Source organism: Eubalaena glacialis, chromosome 4 (assembly GCF_028564815.1).
Source record: "Eubalaena glacialis isolate mEubGla1 chromosome 4, mEubGla1.1.hap2.+ XY, whole genome shotgun sequence".
Lineage (NCBI taxonomy): Eukaryota > Metazoa > Chordata > Mammalia > Artiodactyla > Balaenidae > Eubalaena > Eubalaena glacialis.
The window spans coordinates 61941996-61966791 of NC_083719.1; the positions used below are offsets into that span (position 1 = coordinate 61941996).

Genomic DNA, 24796 nt, shown 5'->3' on the forward strand with positions numbered 1-24796 from the left:
AAGAGAAGGCTGGAATGACAATATTAATAACAAGAAATCAAATAGACTTTAAGACAATAAAGTATTACCAGAGAAAAAGAAGGGTTTATTTTAGGATAAAGGGGCAATTCATCAGGGACACCTGAAAAGAGCTATGCCTAATAGGAGTGCTTCAAAATATAAGCAAAAAATGACTAAATTAAAGGGAAAAATAAACAATTCCAGGATCATGACTGGGAGATTTAAGATCCCTCTCTCAGCAACTGGTAGAACATCTAGACAAGAGGTCAGTAAAAACATTTTAAAAATCTAAACAACACATTTACTTAAATAATATTTATAGAACATTACAACCAAGAGTGGAATACACATTCTTTTCCACTGCACGTGATATGCATACCAAAACAAACTAGATGATTAGCTATAAACAAGTCTTCATAAAATTTTAAGAGAATGATGTTTCCTGACTAAAAAGGAATTATATTACAAAGCAATAACAATATAAGATGAGATAACCCTCCCCCAATATGTGGAAATTAAACAACATACTTCTCAATATACCATAAGTCAAAAAAGAAATCATAAAGTAAATAAGAAAATATTTTTAGGGGGATGGATGGAGTGGGAGTTTGGGGTTAGCAGATGTAAACTTTTATATATAATGAATAAACAACAAGGTCCTACTGTACAGCACAGAGAACTATATTCACTGTCCTATGATAAACCATATGGAAAAGAATATTTTAAAAAAAGAATGTTTATTTATGTGTGTGTGCACGTATAATTGAATCACTTTACTGTACCGCAGTAATTAACACAACATTGTAAATCAACTATACTTCAATTAAAAAAAGAATTTAAAAAAGTACATAGACGACTTCCCTGGTGGTGTGGTGCAGTGGTTATGCACCACAGGTTATTGGCGCCTGCCAATGCAATGGACAGGGGTTTGAGCCCTGGTCCTGGAAGATCCCACATACCGTGGAGCAACTAAGCCCATGCGCCACAACTACTGAGCCTGAGCTCTAGAGCCCGCATGCCACAACTACTGAAGCCCGCGCGCCTAGAGCCCGTGCTTCACAACAAGAGAAGCCACCACAGTGAGAAGCCCGCGCACTGCAATGAAAAGTAGCCCCTGCTATCTGCAGCTAAAGAAAGCCCGTGCACAGCAACAAAGACCCAATGCAGCCAAAAATAAATAAATTAAAAAATTTTTAAAGTACATAGAGAATTGTAAAGTGCTATTAAAAATGATAGAAATGAAAAAAAAAAGAAAATATTTTTAACTGAATGACAATGAAAACAAATCAAGTAAAAATTCAGGAAAGCAACTAAAGCAGTGCTTAGAGGAAAAGACACAGTATTAAAGCCTTATATTCACAGAAAGATTTGATCTGAGTTCCCAACTCAAGAAGACAGAAAACAACAACAACAAAAACCCAAATTAAGTAGAAGGATGAAATAAAAAGATAAATACAAAAGTCAATAATCATACCAAAAAGAAATCAATGACACAGGAAACAGAGAAAATTGATAAAACCAAAAGCTGGGTTTTTTTAAGTCAATAAAGTTGATAATCCTCTAGATAAACTGATGAAGAAAAAGAGAGAAAAGACAAAATTACCAATATCAGGAATGAAAGAGGAAACATCACTACAATAGCTACAGACATTAAAAGGATACTAAGGAACTATAATTAACAACTTTATGCCAATAAACAACCTAGATGAAACGGATTCATTTCTTAAAAGAAAAATTACTAACACAATCCAGTAAGAAATAGAGAATCTAAATAGCGCTGTGTTAGGGATCCACCAAGACTACCTTCAGGCTTAATGACTGCCTAGAAGGACTCACAGGACCCAGAAAGTTGTTACACTCATGGTTATGGTTCACTACAGTGAAAGGATATATAGTAAAATCAGCAAAAGGAAAAAGGCACATGGGGTGAAGTCCAGAGGAAACAAGACACAAGCTTCCAAGAGTCCACCCACCAGCATAGCCACATAAAAATACTTCCTTCAGCAATAACATGTGACAACACGTACAAAGTGGTGCCAACCAGGGAATCTTGCTTAAGACAGATGGTCCAGGGTTTTTATTAGGGATCAATCATGTAGGCACTGTATGCCTACATATATTGTCATCAGTAAGTAAGAGATCAGTAACTGAAGCTCCAGACCATGATAAGGAAAGCAGGTGTTTACCAGAAACACTTTTAGTTTTAGTATACATTATTTGGATAAACTGATACAGCATTGTTCACTCTTATCTGACAGAACACTCGAAGAGATCAGTTCACCAGAGCCAACCAATAAACAATCATGAAAACAGACCGGGAGGGCTTCCCTGGTGGCACAGTGGTTAAGAATCCACCTGCCAATGCAGGGGACACGGGTTCAATCCCTGGTCCGGGAAGATCCCACATGCTGCAGAGCAACTAAGCCTGTGCGCCACAACTACTGAGCCTGCGCTCAGAGCCCGCAAGCCACAGCTACTGAGCCCTGGTGCCACAACTACTGAAGCCCATGCACCTAGAGCCCATGCTCCGCAACAAGAGAAGCCACCGCAATGAGAAGCCCGCGCACCGCAACGAAGAGTAGCCCCCGCTCGCCGCAACTAGAGAAAGCTCGTGCATAGCAACGAAGATCCAACGCAAACAAAAATAAATAAATAAAATAAAATAAAATAAAAAAAGAAAACAGACCTGGAAATGTTCAGGGTTTGCACAACCCAAGCCTGCTGAGTTTAGTTTCCACACGGGCCTATACCAATAAACAACTTGAATTCATAATTTAAAACTTTCGCATAAAAGAAATTCCAAGGCCAGATGACATCATAGTAACAATGAAATAATACCAATTATTTGGTATTATTAGATAGAATGAAACAATACCAATTCTACACATTTTCTTTCAGAGAAAAAAGGAGAAACACTCTCCCACTCATTTTTTTTTTTAATAAATTTATTTATTTTATTCATTTATTTTTTTGGCTGTGTTGGGTCTTCGTTGCTGCGCGTGGGCTTTCTCTAATTGCGGTGAGTGGGGGCTACCCTTCGTTGCAGTGTGCAGGCTTCTCATTGCGGTGGCTTCTCTCATTGCAGAGCATGGGCGTGGGCTCAGTAGTTGTGACTCATGGGCTTAGTTGCTGCGCAGCATGTGGGATCTTCCCGGACCAGGGCTCGAACCCGTGTCCCCTGCATTGGCAGGTGGATTCTCAACCACTGCGCCACCAGGGAAGCCCATCTCCCACTCATTTTTAAAATCCAGTATTAACTGGTTATCCTGATATCAAAACCAAAGTCATCATAAGACAAAAAAAAAAAACTCCCTCAATAAGATATAGATGCAAAACTCCTAACAAAAGTTAGCAAATTGATTCTAACAATACACTGAAAGATTAATACACCATGGCCATTAGGGATTTATCCCAGGAACAGAAAGGTTTAATATTTGAAAATTAGTCCCAGTCATTTATCATATGAAGAGAATAGAGAAAAATCCTATGATAATTTCAGTAGTTACAGAAAAAAGATTTGACAAAATTCAACATTCATTCATATTAAAAACTCTCAGCAAACAAGGGATAAAAAGAACTTCCTCAATATGCTTAAAGGCATCTGCAAAAAACCTATAGCTAGTATCATATTCTACGGTAAGAGGCTCAATGCTTTCTACATCAGGAACAAGGCAATGAAAACCACTACCATTGCTTTTATTCAACATTGTAATATAGATTGTACTCAGTGTAATATGACAAGAAAAAGGCATATAGAATACAAAAGAAGTAAAATTATGTTCCCATATGGTACGATCATTTATGTATCAAAGTCTAAGAAATCGATAAAATAGCTATCAGGATAAGTGAATTTAGCAAGGACACAAGATCAATACACAAAATCAGAATTGATTTTGCTAGCAATGACCAATTGGAAAATGAAATTAAAAAGACAACTCTATTTAAAATAGCATTCAAGAGACTTCCCTAGTGGTCCCAGTGGTTAAGAATCTGACTTGCAATGCAGGGGACGAGGGTTCGATCCCTGGTTGGGGAGCTGGGATTCCACATGCCACAGGGCAACTAAGCCCATGTGCTGCAACTGCTGAGCCTGCACACCACAACTAAAGAGAAGCCAGCATGCTGCAATGAGGAGCCCTTGCACCGCAACCAAGACCAGACACAGCCAAAAATAAAATAAATAAATAAATATTTTAAAAAACATAGCATTCAAAAACTATTCAAAACTAAATTGATGTGCAAAATGTTCAAAACTTGTACACCAAAACCTATAAAACACTACAAAGGGAAATTACAGAAGACCATATTCAAGGACTGGAAGACTTATATGGTAGAGGTGGCAATTCCCTCCAATTGATCTACAAACTCACTGTAAACAAAATCAAAGTTAACAGGCTTTTGGAGAAATTGGCATGCTGATTTTAACACTTTTACAGAAAGACAAAGGACCCAGATTAGTCAAAACAAGGCTGAAAACAGAACAAGACTGGAGTGCTTATACTACCTCACTTCAAGACTTACTGTAAGGCTACAAGACAGTGTAGTATAGGCACAAGGACGCACCTATAGATCAATGGAACAGGAGTCCAGAAATATGCTTGCACTTATATGGCCAAAATTTTTTCACAAAAGTGGCAAGGTAATTCAACTGGGAAAAGATATAGTCTTCTTAATAAATGGTAACAGAATAACTGAATATCTGAGAAAAAAATGAATTGCAAATCTTACCTCATACCACACACAAAATCTAATTTGACCCAAACAGCCAAAACAATCTTGAGAAAGTATAAAGCTGGAGGCATCACGCTCTCTGATTTCAAACTATACTACAAGGCTACAGTCACCAAAACAATATGGTACTGGCACAAAAACAGACACCTAAATCAATGGAACACAATAAAGAGCCCAGAAATAAACTCACCATTATATGGTCAATTAATCTATGACATAGGAGGCAAGAATACACAATGGGGGGGCTTCCCTGGTGGCGCAGTGGTTGAGAGTCTGCCTGCCAATGCAGGGGACGCGGGTTCGAGCCCAGGTCTGGGAAGATCCCACATGCCGTGAAGCAACTAGGCCCGTGAGCCACAATTACTGAGCCGGCGCGTCTGGAGCCTGTGCTCCGCAACAAGAGAGGCCGCGATAGTGAGAGGCCCGCGCACCGTGATGAAGAGTGGCCCCCACTTGCCGCAACTAGAGAAAGCCCTCGCACAGAAACAAAGACCCAACACAGCCATAAATAAATAAAAATTAAAAAAAAAAAAAGAGCTCCTCAAATTCTGATTTAAAAAAAAAAAAAAAGAATACACAATGGGGAAAAGACAGCCTCTTCAATAAACAGTGTTCAGAAAATGGACAGTTAACAATCAAAAGAATTAAACTGAACTACTTTCTCACACCATACACAAAAATAAACTCACAATGGAGTAAAGGCTTACATTTAAGACCTGAAACCATAAAACTCCTAGAAGAAAACATAAGTATTGCTCTTTGACATGGATCTTAGCAATATTTTTTGGATATGTCTCCTCAGGCAAGGGAAACAAAAGCAAAAACAAACAAATGGGACCTAATGAAACTTAAAAGCTGTTGCACAGCAAAGGAAACCATAAACAAGACGAAAAGATAACCCTCAGAATGGGAGAAAATATTTGCAAATGAAGCAACTGACAAAGGATTAATCTCCAAAATTTACAAGCAGCTCATGCAGCTCAATAACAAAAAGACAAACAACCCAATCCAAAAATGGGCAGAAGACCTAAACAGACATTTCTCCAAAGAAGATATACAGATTGCCAACAGACACATGAAAGAATGCTCAACATCATTAATCATTAGAGAAATGCAAATCAAAACTACAATGAGATACCATCTCACACTGGTCAGAATGGCCATCAAAAAATCTAGAAACAATAAATGCTGGAGAAGGTGTGGAGAAAAGGGAACACTCTTGCACTGTTGGTGGGAATGTAAATTGATACAGCCACTATGGAGAACAGTATGGAGGTTCCTTAAAAAACTAAAAATAGAACTACCATACGACCCAGCAATCCCACTACTGGGCATATACCCTGAGAAAACCATAATGCAAAAAGAGTCATGTACCAAAATGTTCATTGCAGCTCTATTTACAGTAGCCAGGACATGGAAGCAACCTAAGTGTCCATCAACAGATGAATGGATAAAGAAGATGTGGCACATATATACAATGGAATATTACTCAGCCATAAAAAGAAACGAAATTGAGTTATTTGTAGTGAGGTGGATGGACCTAGAGTCTGTCATACAGAGTGAAGTAAGTCAGAAAGAGAAAAACAAATACAGTATGCTAACACATATATATGGAATCTAAGGAAAAAAAAAAAAAAGGTCATGAAAAACCTAGTGGCAAGACGGGAATAAAGACACAGACCTACTAGAGAATGGACTTGAGGATATGGGGAGGGGGAAGGGTAAGCTGGGACAAAGTGAGAGAGTGGCATGGACATATATACACTACCAAACGTAAAATAGATAGCTAGTGGGAAGCAACCACATAGCACAGGGAGATCAGCTCTGTGCTTTGTGACCACCTAGAGGGGTGGGATAGGGAGGGTGGGAGGGAGGGAGATGCAAGAGGGAAGAGATATGGGAACGTATGTATATGTATAACTGATTCACTTTGTTATAAAGCAGAAACTAACACACCATTGTAAAGCAATTATACTCCAATAAAGATGTTAAAACAAAAAAATAATAAAAGAAAAAGGAATGAAATCTCGACGTGTGCAACAGCATGTATGGATCCAGAAGGTATTGTGCAAGTGAAATAAGTCAGACAAAGAAAGATAAATATCATATGATTTCACTTATATATAAGGAATCTAAATACAAAACAAATGAACAAACAGAACAGAAAGAGACTCACAGATACAGAGAACAAACTGGTGGTTGCCAGAGGGGAAAGGGGCAGGGGCATGAGTGAAATAGGTGAGGGAGATTAAGAGGTACAAACTTCCAGTTATAAAATAAATAAATCATGTAATGTACAGCATAGGGAATATAGTCAATAATACTGTAATAACTTTGTATGGCAACAGATGGTAATTAGACTTTATTGTCGAGACCATTTTGTAATGTATAAAAATATCAAATCATGATGCTGTACACCTGAAAATAATTTTATATTGTAAGTGAATTATACTTTAATTTTTTAAAATCTAATTTGAAATGTATTCTGTAGTAAAGAGTTAACACAGTAGGCCAGAGATTGCTATCCTTAGAAAGCCTACTTATAAAGTTGGCCTGTTGTCTGGGAACTTGAACTTCAGAGGTATTGCCACCATTCCCTAACTGATAAGGGTGGTTTACAATAAAAACAATATGGGTTATGCTGAACATGTGCTTACTTTCTGAGAGTCTGCAATTCTGGAATGTGCTAGGCAATTAATGGGTACACGAGCAGCTCCCAATAAAGACTTGGGCACTGAGTCTCTTATGAACTTTCCTAGTAGACAACGCTTCAAACGTTTTGTCAGAGGTAATGCTGGAGGAATCGAATGTCACAGGGAAAATCACTGGGAAGGCTTCTTAGAAGCTTGCATCTGGTTTTCTCTGGACTTCACTTCATGCACCTCTTTCAGTACCTAATTTTTGTTGTGCATCTTTCAGTGTAATAAGTCATAGCTATGAATCTGACTATAACCTGAGATCCTGTGGATTAGCCCAAAGAATGAGGGAACCTGTGGGTAGTCTTGGGATTCTCCCCTGACATGGATCATAGAGCAAAATTTAATAGCTAAAACTATTTAAACTTTTAGAACAAACTGGGAGAAATCTTCATAACATTAGGTTAGGCAAAGATTTATCAAGCAGGTCGCCTCAAGTATAACTAAGAAAACTGATAAAATGTACTTTATCAAATCAAACGTTTATTCTTTGAAAGACATTAAGAAAACAAAAAGGCAAGCTACAGACTAGGAAAAAATAAATAATAGTAAATAACCATCAATCTGACAAAAGGCTTCTATCAGAATAAAGAATTTTTATACTCTAGACAAAAAAATTAAAAATAGGTTAAAGATCTGAACAGATATTTTAGAGTTTTACGACTGATCAAAAAGATCATGAAAAGATGCTCAACACCACTAAATATCAGGAAAATGCAATTAAAGGCACAATGAAACACCATTACGCATCCACCAAAATGGCTGAAGTCAGACTCTAACAACATCAAGTGCTGAAAGGGATATGAACTGACTGGAACTCCACACATTGCTGGTGGGAATGCAAAGGGTACAGCCACTTTGGAAAACTACATGGTACTACTTTCTAAAAATTAAACATATTCTTCCCAGACAATGCAACACATCTAAGCCTAGGTATTTACCCAAGAAAAATTAAAATACATGCCCATAAATAGCATTTTATTCTATCCAAGTGTATTTCAACTGGTAAATTAAAAAACTGTGCAATATCCATATTATAGCAAAAAAAGGAACAAAACATGAATACATGAAACAGCACAGATGAATCTCAGTAGCCTAAGTAAAAGAAGTCAAACACAACAGCTTCTATACTGTATGATTTGATTTATAAAAAATTCTAGAAACGACAAAACTATACTGACAGAAACCAGATCAGTACTTGCATGAAGACACCATACACAAAAATTAACCCCAAACGGATCACAGTCCTAAATATAAAAGCTAAAAATATAAAACTCTTAGAAAAAAAAGACAAGTGTAAATCTTTGTGACCTTGAATTAAGCATCAGTTTCTTAGATATGACATCTAAAGCATAAGCAAAAAAATATATATATATATCAATAGCTGTCATCAAAATTAAAAACTTCCGTGCTTCATAGGGCATTATCAAGAAAATAAAAAGATAACCCACAAAATAGGAGAAAAATATTTGCAAATCATACATCAGATAAGGGTCTAGTATTCAGAATACATAAAAAACTCTTAAAAATACACAATAAAAAGACCAACAACCCAATTATAAAATGGGAAAAGGATCTGAATAGATATTTTTCTAAAGAAGATATACAACTGGCCAATAGATGCTCAACAATTTTCTATTAAGGAAATGTAAATCAAAATTTCAATGAGATACCACTTCATACCCACTACAGTAGTATACAATCTAAAAGACAGACAATAATTTGTCTTTAAAAAAAGGAAAATAAGTGTTGGTGAGGATGTGGAGAAATCAGAACTCGCATACATTGCTGACGGAAACATAAAATGGTTACAGCTGCTGTGGAAAGCAGTTTTGAAGTTCCTCAAAATGTTAAACACAAAGTTATTTTATGACCTAGCAATATCACTCCAAGGTATATATCCAAAAGAAATGAACACACATGTGCACACAAAAACTTGTACAGAATGTTTACAGCAACATTACTGACAAGAGCCAAAAAGTGGAAACAACCCAAATGTCCATCAACTGATGAATAAACAAAATGCAGTATATCCATACAATAGAATATTATTCAGCAAAAAAGGAGCAATAGAGTAATGATACATACTACAACATGGATGAACCCTGAAAACATTATGCTAAGTGAAAGAAGTCAGACACAAAAGCACATACTGTATAACTCAATTTATATGAAATGCCCAGGGTAGGCAAATCCATGGAGACAAAAAGTAAATTAATGGTTGCCTAGGGCCAGGGGGTGTTGTGGAGTAACTGCTATTGTACATAACGTTCCTTGTTGAGGTGATAAAAATGTTGTGGAATTAGATGGTGGTGATGATTGCACAATTCTGTGACTACACTACACATCACTGAATTGTACACTTTAAAAGTGAGAAGTTTATAACATGTTAATTATGTTTTGATAATCTTTTAAAAAGATGACTGATTCTTTAAAGTAAAAATAATAACCATGTATTTAGGGTGCTTTAGCATATTTAGAAGTAAAATGCATGAAATGGGAACAGACTGGAGGGAGCAAATAGAAATTTACTGATGTAAGAATATATGAAGGGGTATAATTATTTGAAACCAGACTGTGATAACTTAAAAATGTATATGTAAATCCTAGTGGTAGACTGTAGTAAGTTAAATATATATATTGTAGCCCCTAGAGCAAGCACCTACTGAATAAACAGAGGTACAGCTTCAAAAGTAATATTAATAATACTAGATTATAAGTGAAAAACCTTCCCCCCCCTTTTTTCTTAAAGGAAGGTGTGTCTGCCTCTTTTAACAAGTTACTTTAATTTTTATTTATTTATTTTTTTATTTTTGGCTGTGTTGGGTCTCCGTTTCTGTGCGAGGGCTTCCTCTAGCTGCGGCAAGTGGGGGCCACTCTTCATCGCGGTGCGCGGGCCTCTCACTGTCGCGGCCTCTCTTGTTGCGGAGCACAGGCTCCAGACGCGCAGGTTCAGTAATTGTGGCTCACGGGCCTAGCTGCTCTGCGGCATGTGGGATCTTCCCAGACCAGGGCTCGAACCCGTGTCCCCTGCATTAGCAGGCAGATTCTCAACCACTGCGCCACCACGGAAGTCCCTTTATCTTTAATTTCTACTACTTATACTGCATTTCCCTCCACCTAAAACATCCTGCCCTGATGTCACCAGGTCCTTGAAAATATTCATCAATGGAGACTGCTGCTTCTCCCAAATTTACCAGACTGAAAAAGAGGACTAGGCTTATTTCTTGAAGCTCACAGTTGCTAGCATGGGCAAATATGAAACATGTGTGCTGGCATTTTCATTCTCATGCAGATATCACTACTTCCTACTGAGTAAACACACCCTCCTCAAAAACACTCCCAACATACCCCAAGACAATCACTACCCAACATCAGTTGAAGTTGAGACTCATGACCGATGTGGCCATTCAATCTTCATTACAACCTTCTGTTCTTTTGAAATACAAGGTATTTGCTCAGATCAACCTCTAATTCTCTTCACTGAACTTTTCATACTGCTCATCTTTCCCAATGGTTTCTACACTGACTCATATTTTTCTTTTGCACTCTATTAGAAGTCATTAGTCCATTTGACCTAACATTAACTACCTTGGCCTCAAACTTCTGTGAATTCCTCTGTTTCAAATTCCATGTACAAGCCCATACAGGGACCAGTAATTGAAGGCTCCCACTACATCCTGCCTTCTGCTCACCTCCTACTATACTGAGGCAAGGTCTATCAGAACTAAGATGCTCCAGGAAGAGCACTAGATTTGGAGTTACAACACCTGGGTTCAATCCCTGCCCTGATACTGCAGGAATTTAGGTCTGTGTCACTGGACATAATGGTATCTTAAAATTAAGTCCCTAGAGCAGAATTTCAACTAAACTGGCTTCTAAGAATCTTCAACAAGTTACCACCCTTCACCCAGGTGAATTAATCTCAATTTTGCTTTTCATATTCTCCACCAAAATTCCAAAGCTAAGATTGTCTACTTTGTATTCTATTTCACCTATTTAAGATTATGGACATTGTAATTGTGTCGAAAATCTAGTGACACAAGTATCTTATAATATGTTGTGTTTCAAAGTAACTGAAAAGTATATGATTCTTTCACAACAAAAGGAATCATGAAAATTATGAATCAAAACAGTACCTCAATATTTTTACTGGCCACATTCTTCACAACAGCAGGAAACAGTTCAGATGCATTTTTCCCTTTTGCAATCATCTGAAGAATAAAAGTGGAATATTAGGGCTGAAACTCTTTTAAAATTAGTCATTTGAAAACAAAACATAAATTCTACATACATTAAATATTTAGAAGATAAGCTACAGAAACAAATAAGCTATAGAGTTAACAAACAACTCTTTTTGAGTCACCTTATTTATTCCAACTATTTGCGGCAAAGAACAAACAATCTCTTGGGAATCAATATAAATACACATAGACATATTAAGGAAGAAACAGTAATTTAAAGACATAATATTTACAATAGTTTTCTCTGGCTAATGGTGTTGTAAACACTTTTTAATTTTTATTTATTTATTTATTTATTTATTTATTTATTTATTTATTTTACTTATGGCTGTGTTGGGTCTTCGCTTCTGTGTGAGGGCTTTCTCTAGTTGCGGCAAGTGGGGGCCACTCTTCATCGCGGTGCGCGGGCCTCTCACTATATCGCGGCCTCTCTTGTTGTGGAGCACAGGCTCCAGACGCGCAGGCTCAGCAATTGTGGCTCACGGGCCTAGTCGCTCCGTGGCATGTGGGATCTTCCCAGACCAGGGCTCGAACCCGTGTCCTCTGCATTAGCAGGCAGATTCTCAACCACTGCGCCACCAGGGAAGCCCGTAAACACTTTTTAAATATTTGTACTCTTCTTTATTTTCCAAGTTCCTACATTAAAGATGTAATGCTTTTGCAATGGGGGTGGGGGTGGAGAATGAATGTTATTTTAAACAAACTACAATAATTCTTTCTCCTTCGGCTTTCTTTTTACAGATTCCCCTACTTCTCCAACCATTTTTTTCAAAGTTCCCTTCACCAGGTCCTCTTCCTTTCCCCACTAAAGTTCTGTGCACCAACATCTTTTCAGGCTACACTGTTCTACAATCTCTGAAATGCCTGAGATTTCATTCACCCTCAATGTGTTAACTCCTACTTCTACAGGGAACAACTCCCCAAACTCTAGCCCTAACTCTAGGCCCTAGTTCCACTTCTCTAACTGAACATTATTCGATGTCTTTCTCATCCAAAACTTGCTATGTCTAAAACCAAACCTATTTTTCCTGATAAAATGGCATTTGTGCTAGAATTTCCTATTTCCACCAATTTTCCCAGATACCAGAAACCATGGAATTATCTTGGTCTCTCCTCACATCTACACAGTAACCAGGTCCTGTTGTGAATTCTTAGCACACTCACATTAATCCCTTTCTCCTGTTACTATCCTAGTATAGATCAATATCACCTACAGAGGACTTTTCCGACAATCTCCTCCTCCTGTCCATAACGTACATCACCGACAGTTTAATATGCTCAAACTACCACTTTGCACGTCAGCTCTCCCTCAAAGATCTCAAAAGCCCTTGACTGCCTAAGAGTCCAAACTACTTCATTTACTATTCAAATGACTTAATTGCATTAATATCCCTTTTAAGCTCATCAACCATTATTGTTCTACACCGATGTTATTATAAAAGTAAACTGATCTACTCACTTCTTGCACATTCTCTGGCTCCTCTATGCTGGTGCTCATATCATGCCCCCAACCCACTTCTTTTTACTTTTCTAAGTTCTACCCTTCTATTTAGAGTATCATCAAATTCTAATCATTCTCCCTTGCTAGAGCCATCTCCTAACACCTAGCCCACTATGGCGTCCAATCCTAATTTCCTCTAGAATTTTTTAATCTACGTTTTTCATTTAGAATTTCCTATGTGTTACCTTTTATTTCTATTTATTTGTTTTATGTCTACCTGTATTTCCATTTCCTTCACTCTCACTCCCAGAATATATCTTTATGTCTTTTAATAGTATGGACTTTGGTAGCCACAAAATAAAGTTTTAACTACAGGATAATTTTTTGGAAAAGGGATCTTGGGACTTCCCTGGCGGTCCAATAGTTAAGATTTTGCCTTCCAATGCAGGGGGTGCAGGTTCAATCCCTGGTCAGGGAGCTAAGATCCCACATGCCTCGGGGCCAAAAACCAAAACATAAAGCAGCAGCAATATTGTAACAAATTCAATAAAGACTTTATAAATGGTCCATATCAAAAACTAAATAAATATAAAGTCTAAAATACCATTTTAAAAAAAGGGGATCTTTATGAATTATACATCATATCTAAGAAACTACCTTAAAAAGGTAGAAGGCATTAGTTTTATAAATTTACAAAAATGTTTTATAAATACTATGTGACATCTTAAACAACAATAATCCCAGTTTACAATATCTCAGAAGACCTTTCTACATGACAGCTTTAGAACACTCTAATACAAACTAGTCTTTTCATTTTCTATTTCTTTACCTGTGAAATTATTTGAGTATTCTGTGAAACCTTCTGAGTATTAAAGAAGGTTCATGAAATAGTGCAACTAAAGTATCTTTATATGACTTTTACAATTTTCTCATCTGTAAAATGAGGAGAGAGGGATTAAATGTTCTCTAGGGCCCCTTCCTTCAGTCATTCAGTAATTACCTAAAGTCAGAGATCCTGTCCTATGATATCCTACTCCAAGGCTTCCCCAACTTTATTGTACAGAATGCTATTCAAAAAGATGTTAATACACAAGGGAGAAAAAAAAACCTATAGTCAAATTCATTCAACAGATATTTGCTGAGAGGATACTACATGCCAGGGACTATTCTAGGCCTTGGGGATACAACCGTGAACAATATAGTCTTTACCCATTGGAGCTGACCTTTTAATGAGGGTGAGGGACAATAAACAAATATAGTATGTGAGGTGGTAACAAGGGTACTATGGAGAAAGATAAAGAATTGCAGGAGAAATGGGAAGTGCTAGGGTAGGGGTGGGAGTTGCTCTTTTATGTTTTGGTTAGTGTTTGCACAGCATATATTTTTTTATCCTTATATTTTTAATCTATCTATGCCCTTATATTAAAAGTGGGGTTTTCCTAGAGAACATACAGTTGCATCTTGATACTTTCACCAAATATGACAGTCTCTCTTAGTTGGTGACTTTAGATCACTTACATTTAATATAATTATTGATGTAGTTATATTCAGGTCTACCATTTTATTATCAGTTTTCTGTTTATTCCCTGTGTTTTGTTGTTCTGATTGCTGTTACCCTCATTATTTGGAAATTTTTTAGTATTTAATAATTTAACTTTTCTTTTCTATTTTAATTTTTATATTGACTATTTGGCTATATCTTTTTGTATAATTTTTATTGGTTCTTCTTCTAGAGATTATCAGATAATTACATAGATGCACAAACACAGTTGACAGATATATATAGACAGGTAAGTCAAGATATGTCAAACTTTCCACAGTTTACTTAGAGTTAATATTTCACAAGGTCAAATAAAATGTAGAAACCTTTCAACCATATAGGCCCTTTTAATCTGACCTCCCCACTACTCTTTATGTTATAGTTATCATATATTTTATATCTACATCCATCAAAAACCTCTCAGACAATGGGATACTTAGGAGGATAAAATTAGTCCTTTACACTTACCAGATATTTACCATTTCTATTGGTCTCCCTCAAAATCCGTCACATATTTCCCTTCAGCCTGGAGAACTTCCATTAGCCTTTCATTAAAGCAGATCGGCTAGAAATACTCTACTATTTTTTTCTGCCTGAGGATGTCTCTATTCATCTTCATTCTTTCACTGGATAGAGAATTCTAGGTTAACAATTATTTTCTTTCAGTACTTAGTCATTCAGTTTATCCTGATTGGGGTTCATTGAGTTTCTTTCATCTATAAATTTAAGTCATTCATCAGTTTGGGAAGTTTTCAGCAATAATGTCTTCAAGTATTTTTTCTGCCCTAAAAAATATATGTTACATGGACATAGATGTTTTGGTATCATCCAACAAGACCTGAGGCTTTGTTCATCTCTTTTCTTTTTAATCTCCATTCTATGAATTGACTAATTTCTAGTGATCTGTCTTCAACTTTTGACTCTTTCTTCTGTTGTATCAATTCTGCTATTGAGTCAACCCAAGATATTTTTATTTCAGATATGATACTAGGACTTCCCTGGCAGCCCAGTGGTTAAGACTCCATGCTGCCACTGCAGCAGGGCACAGGCTCGTTCCCTGGTCAGGGAACTAAGATCCCGCATGCCACATGTTGTGGCCAAAAAAAAAAAAAAGATATCCAGATATGACACTATACACATGACAGAAATTTCAACAAATTTCTAATGATGTAGTTCACTTGATATATTTTGGAAAACAACTATTTACCCATTAGTTACTACCTGGGGAATAAGTAGATATAGGATATCCCTTTCCCTAGCGTAACTTACCATCCAATCATAAGTGGCCCTAATGTTACTCACTACTGAAGTATAAAACAAGAGAAATGTCTATTTAAGTCTTTACCCATTTTTAATTGTGCTGTTTTTAGTTACTGGGTTATATGAGTTCTTTATATATTCTGGAGAGTCTGTATCAGATATATGATTAAAAATATTTTCTCCCATTCTGTGGGTTGCCTTCTCACTGGTTGACAGTGTCATTTGATGCACAAAGTTTTAAATTTTGACATAGTCTTAATCATTTCTTTTGTTGCTCACCTTTTGATGTTATATCCAAGAATCCTTTGACAAATCCAATGTCATGAAGTTTTTACCCTATGTTTTCTTCTATGAGCTTTATGTTTTTAGCTCTTACATTTAGGTCTTCGATTCATTTTTTCACTTATTCTATATATGGTATGAGGTAGGGGTCTAAAAATTCATTCTCTTGCACGTGAGTATTCAGTTTCCAAACACCATTTGGGGAAATTCTACCCCCACTGAATTATCTTGCACCCTTGTTGAAAATAATTTGGCCATATAAGTGAGGGTTTTCTTTTAAGGCTCTCTATTGTGTGTATATGTCTATCTATATGTCTGTCTTTATGTTGGTACCACACATTTTGATTACTGTAGCTTTGTAGTAAGTTTTGAATTCAGAAAGTCTAAGACTTCTTTGTTCTTCTTTTTCAAGATTGCTTTGGCCATTCAGAGTCCAGTAAGATTCCATATGAATTTTAAGATAGATTTTTCTATTTTTGCAAAAAACATCCCTGGGATTTTGATGGGAACTGCACTGAATATGTAGATAATTTTGGGAATACTGACATCCTAATAATATTAAGTCTTCCAATCAATGAACATGGGACATCTTTCCATTTATTTGTGTCTTAATTTCTTTCAGCAACATTTTAGTTTTCAAGGTACAAATCTTTTGCTTCCTTGGGTAAGTCTATTCCTAAGTATTTTATTCTTTTTGATGTTACCATAAATGAGATTGTTTTCATAACTTCCTTTTAGGGTTGATGACTGTTACCATATAGGAACACAACTAATTTTTATATGATAATTTTGTATCCTGCAACTTTGTTGAATTTGTTTATTAGTTCTAAAAGTTTTTTGTGGACTCTTTAGGGTTTTCTAAATATAAAAGCATGTTGTCTGTGAATGAAGATAATTTTACTTCTTTTCCAATTTGGCTGCCTTTTATTTCTTTTTCTTACCCAATTGCTGTGGCTAAAACTTCCAATACTATGTTGAATAGAAGTGGTAAAAGTGGGCATCCTTGTTTTGTTCCTGAGCTTAGAGGAAAATCTTTCAGTCTTTCACCACTGAGTATGATGTTAGCTGTGAATTTTTCATATTTGGCCTTTAAAATGTTGAGGTAGTTTCCTTTTATTCCTAGTTTGTTGAGTGTTTTATCCTGAAAGGGTGTTGAATTCTGTCAAATGCTTTTTCTGTATCATTAAAATAAACTTGTTTTTTCTCCTTCATTCAGTTAATGTGGTGTATTACAATGATGATTTTCATGTTATTCATGTTATTTTTAAAATACTGAATAATAATCTCAATCTAAAAATTCAGATCTATGGACTTCCCTGGAGGTCCAGTGGTTAAGACTCCGCGCTTCCAATGCAGGGGGAGCGGGTTTGATCCCTGATCAGGGAACTAAGATCCCACATGCCACGCAGCATGGCTCCCCCCCAGAAAATTCAGATCTAAAAACATAATTAATGTTAAAAAGCATTAATCTTTTTTTAACTCAGCAAGATAAAGAGGAGAAATTGTACTTACCTTCTCAACAATTTCAACTAGCTTCATTTTTTACAGATATACAGATGGGGAGAAAATTCAGCATTTTTATTTTATAAATAATTATTAGTTAATTTACAAACCAGCAGTTAATTTTCAGACCCAACTGCAACTCTTAAGAATCAGCCCCCAAGAATAAATAGAGAAATAGAAAATGAACTGACCCTTGACTTCTATCCCAGAAAGTACTCTGAAGCAAAAGTGACAGAAAACCCATTAAGGTTCTATAGGCATTACATCACTAGTAAAAATTCAGGCCTGCTAACCAGGAACTGGTCCTGATGTATATTAGCATGGCAGAAAAAACTTGACCCTTTAAACAACTTCCAACCTAAGAACAAACAAAGATGCCAACATCAGCCACAAGTTGAATCCTTTAAAGTATACACAGAACTGAAGCATTTTTGTTGAAGAGAGAAACAGAACAAGGGATGGGCAATCAGTCTGGAAAGATTTAGCCCAAAATGTTTATTATAATCATTAACTCAAGACAGTAAGAATTACGCATGTTTTTATTTTGTTCTTCTTATGTGGACTTTCTCAAAAATTTTCTACAACAATAATATACCATTTGAATTTGGCTTAATTTTTTTTACAAATATTAAACAAAAATATCTGGAACTTTGAAATTACCTTTAATTTTCTTAGGGTCAATAATATCCAACCAAATACCATGTAACATATATGGCTATGAAATAATATAGATCAATAACTCTAATTAGGAATTTTAAGAATTTTATCTATCAAAGAAAGGTTCAGATTTGCTCATTATCCCAAAACTACAAATACAAGCAAACTAATCTGAGAAAGACCTTTAATATCCAACACTTATTAAAAGAAAATACATCAAAGATTTCAATACACCAAAATATTCCATTCTTTCAAGGACTCTGAATAATCAACTCATCAGTATTTTAGCTAAAAAACTTATTACAAGTTCACTATATGAAGCAATACATTTCAAATTCTTAGTTCACATTTCATCAAGCCAAGATAAAATACAAACATGTGCTTTAAACATTAGACACATATTTTTCAGAAATATCAAGAAAAATAACATACGTATGTTTCAACTTGAGTCCTGCTGTGTAATAAGTGACCACAAGATTTTGAAGTAGGTAGCTTTTCTTCCCTAAGCATGCTTTGGCATACATGAGACTTTATTCAACATATGAACCATTGGAAACATTTCCCCATGATTCTAAATAAGCCTCAGATATTACCAAAGAAAGATAATAAAATGAACTGATACTATCATTATGGTTTCTCTCCAGTAGATATTGCTGACAAGATGCTCTGTTGACTCGTAGGACTACCAACTATGAAAGACAGCCAGATGTGCACTGCCAGCATTTTGATATATATTAGAAAGTAATGTGGTAAAACAAATACATAACACTTAAAATTCTGGCAGATTAAAATTTAGAAATGTATAAAGGTTTTTAACTATGAAGCTAAGGTCTTAAAACTACTCTGTAATCATGAGGTGATAAAACCCCATATTCAGGGCTCATGAAACCTAAATTATGCAGAGAAATGTAAATATTGACAATTACATTTAAAAAATCCAAGAAATTTTGAAGCCAATATAATACTCTGCTAATTGACCTCTAGCAAACTACTTCCACCCAACAGATGTTTTGAAATGATACATACATGTGCATACATGAACATAACATTTTAAAAATAATTTTTAAAGCTCCCACATAGAAATATGGTGCTAACTAGAAGTCGAACTAAAAACTGGACAGAAGTAAAGGTGAACAAATGATTGCTATAATATTTCACTGGAAAAAAATTTCAAGAAAAATAACTATTAGTTATTTCATAAAAGAAGAAATTAGCAAACAATAACTGCTAGTTTAAAAGTGAAATACAGGGGAGGATATATCTTACATAACCGTTGTGCTATGGGTTTGATTTTCCATTTTCTTCTCCGAAAGTTAAGTTAGAAAAGATCTGTGATGATGAACAGTTTCTCCTGAAAGAAAACTAGGTGACTGAATTTTGGAAGCAGATCTTGAATCAGACCAACCATGCTCTTACTGAATTTTTAAGTTGCTGTTAGTTTGATATTAAAGCAAAATTAAAAGATGTCTTAGTTTTCCCCATGGAACTTTAATATGTCAAAAGCCATATTATCTAAATGTGTTTCTTAGGCAAATACTGAGTAGTGTTTTAAATTCAGACATAGAGCTTCTACTGTGAACATATAAGAATGATTAATATTCTTTTTAAAGACTTTTTTTCTTTTAATCATACATTCAGGAAATATTTTAATTTCATGGTCAAAGAATGGTGATAGGTAATACCTGTTGTTTTCTTTTCTTTTCTAGTAACTAAGAGGAGATCCTTATTTTATTTGTTGTAGCAAATTCCTAAGTGAAAACTGGGCAAATGGTATCATATCTGGCCAGCTGCAACCTCCTGCCTTGACCTTCCTTCCTAGGGTTTCTTTGTTGTTGGGACTCTTGATTAAGTGGCCTTGGGTTCATTCTGTAATTTTGCTAGTCATCAGCAAATTCACTTGTATGACATTATTGCCAAATGAGAACACAGTTGAATTACTGTGACTGTGGTGTAGGGTAGTGCCATGGAGAAAACCTTGTTTGTAGACATTTACCTATGTTCATTGACTTTATTTTATTAAATCCAATTACCATTAAAAAAATTGAAATACAGTATTTAATAGTATTCAAAGACAAAATATTTAGAGAAACTATTAGCAAAATAATAGAACTTAAAATTTAACACTGAAAACTACACTACACTGTTGAGAAATTAAAAACGACTGAAACAAGTAAAGAGATAGAATCACGATCACAGAATAAGACAAAATGGTGTTAAAAAGTTAATTCTCCCAAAATTAATCTATAGATTTAATGCAATTCCAATATAAATTCCAGTAGGCTTTTTTTCTTGTAGAAACCAACAAGCTTCTAAAATTTACACGGAAATGCAAAGAATATACAGCATAAACAACGCTATCTTTTAGAAAACAGGAAGACTTACAGTATTTTATTTTAAGGCTACAGAAATCATGAGTGAGGTATAGGTAAACCAAGAGCCACAAAGATCCGTGAACCAGAAAAGAGAGTTCAGATGTAGATCAACAAACACACAGTAAACTGATTTTCACTTGAGGCTGAAATTCAATGGGGAAAGGACAGTTTAATAACAAATGGTGGAATATTTAATAACAAATAGAGGAAAATCAGACATGCATTCGGCTCTTAACCTCACACCATACATAAAAAATAATGCAAAATGGATCATAGACCTAAACATAAAAGCTAAAAACAAGAGAGGAAATCTTTGCAATCTTGGAGCAGGCCAAGATGGCTTAAATAACAACTCATGCTATGAATCTAGCTCAACCCTAATCAAAAACCTCAACAGAGGACAAAAAGAAAACTATAATCCAACATCACTTAAATACACAGAAATATATCTACTTGAACTCTACAGGATATATTAAAACCAAGACTAGAACATTACAAATATTTCCAATAAAATCAGAAACAAGATAGTGTTGTCTTCCACCACCACTACTATTCAACATCATAGTGGAGCTTTATCCATGCAAAGAGAAGAGAAAAACAAATGAGAGATAAAAATATTTGAAAATAAAATATAAATCTGTCATAACTTCTGGACAATGTAATTAAGTATCCAGAAAACCAAGCAAAGAAACCAAAAAACTACCAGATCTAAGAAGAGAGTTCACTGAGAAGGCCAAATGCAAGAACAGAAAAGTCATTTGTTTTCCTATACACCAGTAATAATTAATTTTGAAAATATAATGAAGGGAACCATTCATAATGGCAACCAAAATTTAAAAGTACACAGGAATGAATCTAACAAGGAATGCTTAAGATTCCCTATGATTAGAAACTATAAAATATAAATATAATGCTACTGAAAGACAGGAAAAGAGGGAGGGAAGGGAGATGGAAATACACAAATTCCACATTACCCTAATCAAAATCCAAAAACAACTTTTAACAGAACTTGACAATTTGACCCTAAAGTTTATCTGGAAGAGGAAACTTTTACTTTTTATACCTCAATATTATTTGAAAATTTACAAATACATATTTGTGCCACTTCCATAATAAAATAATTTTTTCCAGATCTATGGAGATATAATTGACATAGAACATTATGTAAGTTTAACGTGCCAACAGGTACATGAAAAGATGCTCAACATCACTAATTATCAGGGAAATGCACATCAAATCCACAATTAGGTTATCACCTTAAACCTGTTAGAATGGCTATCACCGAAAAGACAAGAAATAACAAGTGTTGGTGAGGATGTGGACAAAAGGGAAACACTGTGCACTGCTGGTGGTAAATTGGTAATGTGAGATATATCTCACATATTTCTTATACACACACATATACATATATGTGTATGTGTGTTGTGTGTAAAATGGGATATTATTCAGCCATGAGAATGGAAGAAATCCTGCCATTTTTGACAACATGGCTAGATCCTGAAGACATTATGTAAAGTGACAGAATAACTTTTAATTAATAACCATTTTCCTACACTTAAAAGATCAAATTCCAAATTTACCTTTATACAAACTTCCTAATGAGAGACAGTCTATAACTACTAGACTAACTACTAGTATGGCTATATTTACATTTCTTTTTTTTTTTTTTTTAATGTTTATTTTTTTTTATTAGTCATCCATTTTATACACATCAGTGTATGCATGTCAATCCCAATCTCCCAATTCATCCCACCACCACCCCCACCTCCCGATATATTTATATTTCTTTATGATGTTTATTTACATTTAAGTTACATTTATAATAGTCAAGTAGTCTAGATTATGAGAATATCAATTTTTATTTATCAGTTTGAAAGAGGAATATAGAAAAAACTACCAAATACCTCATTTTCATATTTAGTAATTTCAAAAGTATCCTCAGATTTAATGAAATAATTTACCTTAATGGAATGTAAAGCCAAAGTTTAATGAAATAATGAAGAGCACTGCCTGCTTTAAATGGACGGCAGTGCAGGACTGTAGCCTGCAGGACCGCAAGCTGAAACCATGCAAAGCAATCTTGATAACCAAGTGTAAAGCTTACAATGGATCTGTGACTTCTAAAAATTCTGTAGAAACATTTAAAACTCTCTTATTACTGTCAGTCAGAAATGTATAGGAAAATGAAAAACGATAAAATATTTATTTAATATACTGTAACTTAACATTAGAAACACTGAGAATTAACTTATCAAGAGTAGTTTGAATGGACTCGCCTTATTCTCATCCTTTAAAGCAGGGGTCCCCAGCCGGTACTGGTCTGCGGCCTGTTAGGAACCAGGCTGCACAGCAGGAGGTGAGCGGCGGGCGAGCAAGTGAAGCTTCATTTGCCGCTCCCCATCGCTCACATTAATTACCGCCTGAACCAGTGGTCCCCAACCTTTTTGGCACTAGGGACCGGTTTCATGGAAGACAATTTTTCCACGGATGGGGTTGGGGGAGAAGAGATGGTTCAGGCGGTAACATGAGCAATGGGGAGGGGCAGCCGAAGCCTAGCTCGCTCGCCTGCCTTTTACCTCCTGCTGTGCAGCCCAGTTCCTAACAGGCCACAAGACCCCTGGCCTCAACCATCCCCCCCATTGCTCTACCTCCTGAACCATCACCACCACCCCCCACCAACCCTACCCCTGTCCGTGGAAAAACTGTCCTCCAAGAAACCAATCCCTGGTGCCAAAGAGGTTGGGGACCACTGATTTAAAGTACCAAGCAAGCGGGCTTCCCTGGTGGCACGGTGGTTAAGATCCACCTGCCGATGCAGGGGACACGGGTTCGAGCCCTGGTCCAGGAAGATCCCACATGCCACGGAGCAGCTAAGCCCATGCGCCACAACTACTCAGCTTGTGCACTAGAGCCTGCGAGCCACAACTACTGAGCCCGCGTGCCACAACTACTGAAGCCCACGCGCCTAGAGCCCATGCTCCACGACAAGAGAAGCCACATCAATGAGAAGCCCGTGCACCACCACGAAGAGTAGCCCCCGCTCACCACAGCTAGAGAGAAAGCCTGTGTGCAGCAACGAAGACCCAACGCAGCCAAAAATAAATAAATTAATTAAAAAAAAAAAAAAGAAAAGTACCAAGCAAGCATCTTTTCTATTCCTTGGTAAATTACTCCTTTCTAAGTTTGGATCAGCTTCCAACATTGTATCCTTTGTACTTTCAATGTTGTGAATTATCTCCTGGAGTTCCTCTAATGTGAAGATTTTTGGCAGCATCACTTCCTCTGGCATATCTTCCGCCTTTTCATCACAACTATTTTCCTCACTTATGTTGAAAAGCTTGCCTTACTGAAGTTCCTCGAGCTACATATTTAGAGTCTCTCAAAAAGGGGCAGTGTCACCATTCCCACGGTCAGCTATTTCTCTATAACTCCAGTTACATTCTATCTGAATTTCATTTCTAGTATTATTTTCATTTCCTTGCTGCATTTTAATCTTTGTTGACCAAATCCCTCTTTTAATTAACCATTTTTATAAAATGTTAAGTGGGCTTCTCACTGGGAAACAAGTAGGGACCACTACTGCATGCTTTGCAGTCTGTACACAAACTGAATAACATACACAGCGACCAATCACTAAAAATAACTTTGAAAGAAGTGACATGACTGGTCACTGATCATGATGCACATTTGTTATATACATAGTGAGTTGTGGACTGAAGAGTTAGTGACGAAGTTTGTACATTATGCAATTACTAAGTTAATATACCACAATATCTGAAATTTGAACCGTCTTGTTAGGGGACTGGCGTTATTTAACTAAACTGTGGTAACTGAAATTCAAATACCAAAGTCATGCAAAGCAAGAACTACCTGTCCATAAATGCTATTATTTATATGGTATAACATTAATAAATGAAAAGTTTACAAAAGGATCTTCAACATTTGCCTTCATTACCAAATGACATAAATCTGATGCAAGAATCAAGTAATTTATAGGTGTTCTACAGATATAATTAGTCCTTGACTTTTATATATTTGATTTTCACAACTAACTTTTGAACAGGACATAT

At 35.9% G+C, this 24796-nt stretch overlaps 1 protein-coding gene across 1 annotated transcript in view; it reads right to left on the reverse strand.

The window, feature by feature from the left end:
- The window catches only part of AP3B1 (adaptor related protein complex 3 subunit beta 1), a 259512-nt gene that overhangs the window by 189831 nt on the left and 44885 nt on the right, over positions 1-24796 (reverse strand). The window contains exon 3 of the mRNA XM_061189377.1: positions 11567-11641. Coding sequence (XP_061045360.1) covers positions 11567-11641 — 75 coding nt within the window. The remainder of the gene's footprint in view (positions 1-11566; positions 11642-24796) is intronic.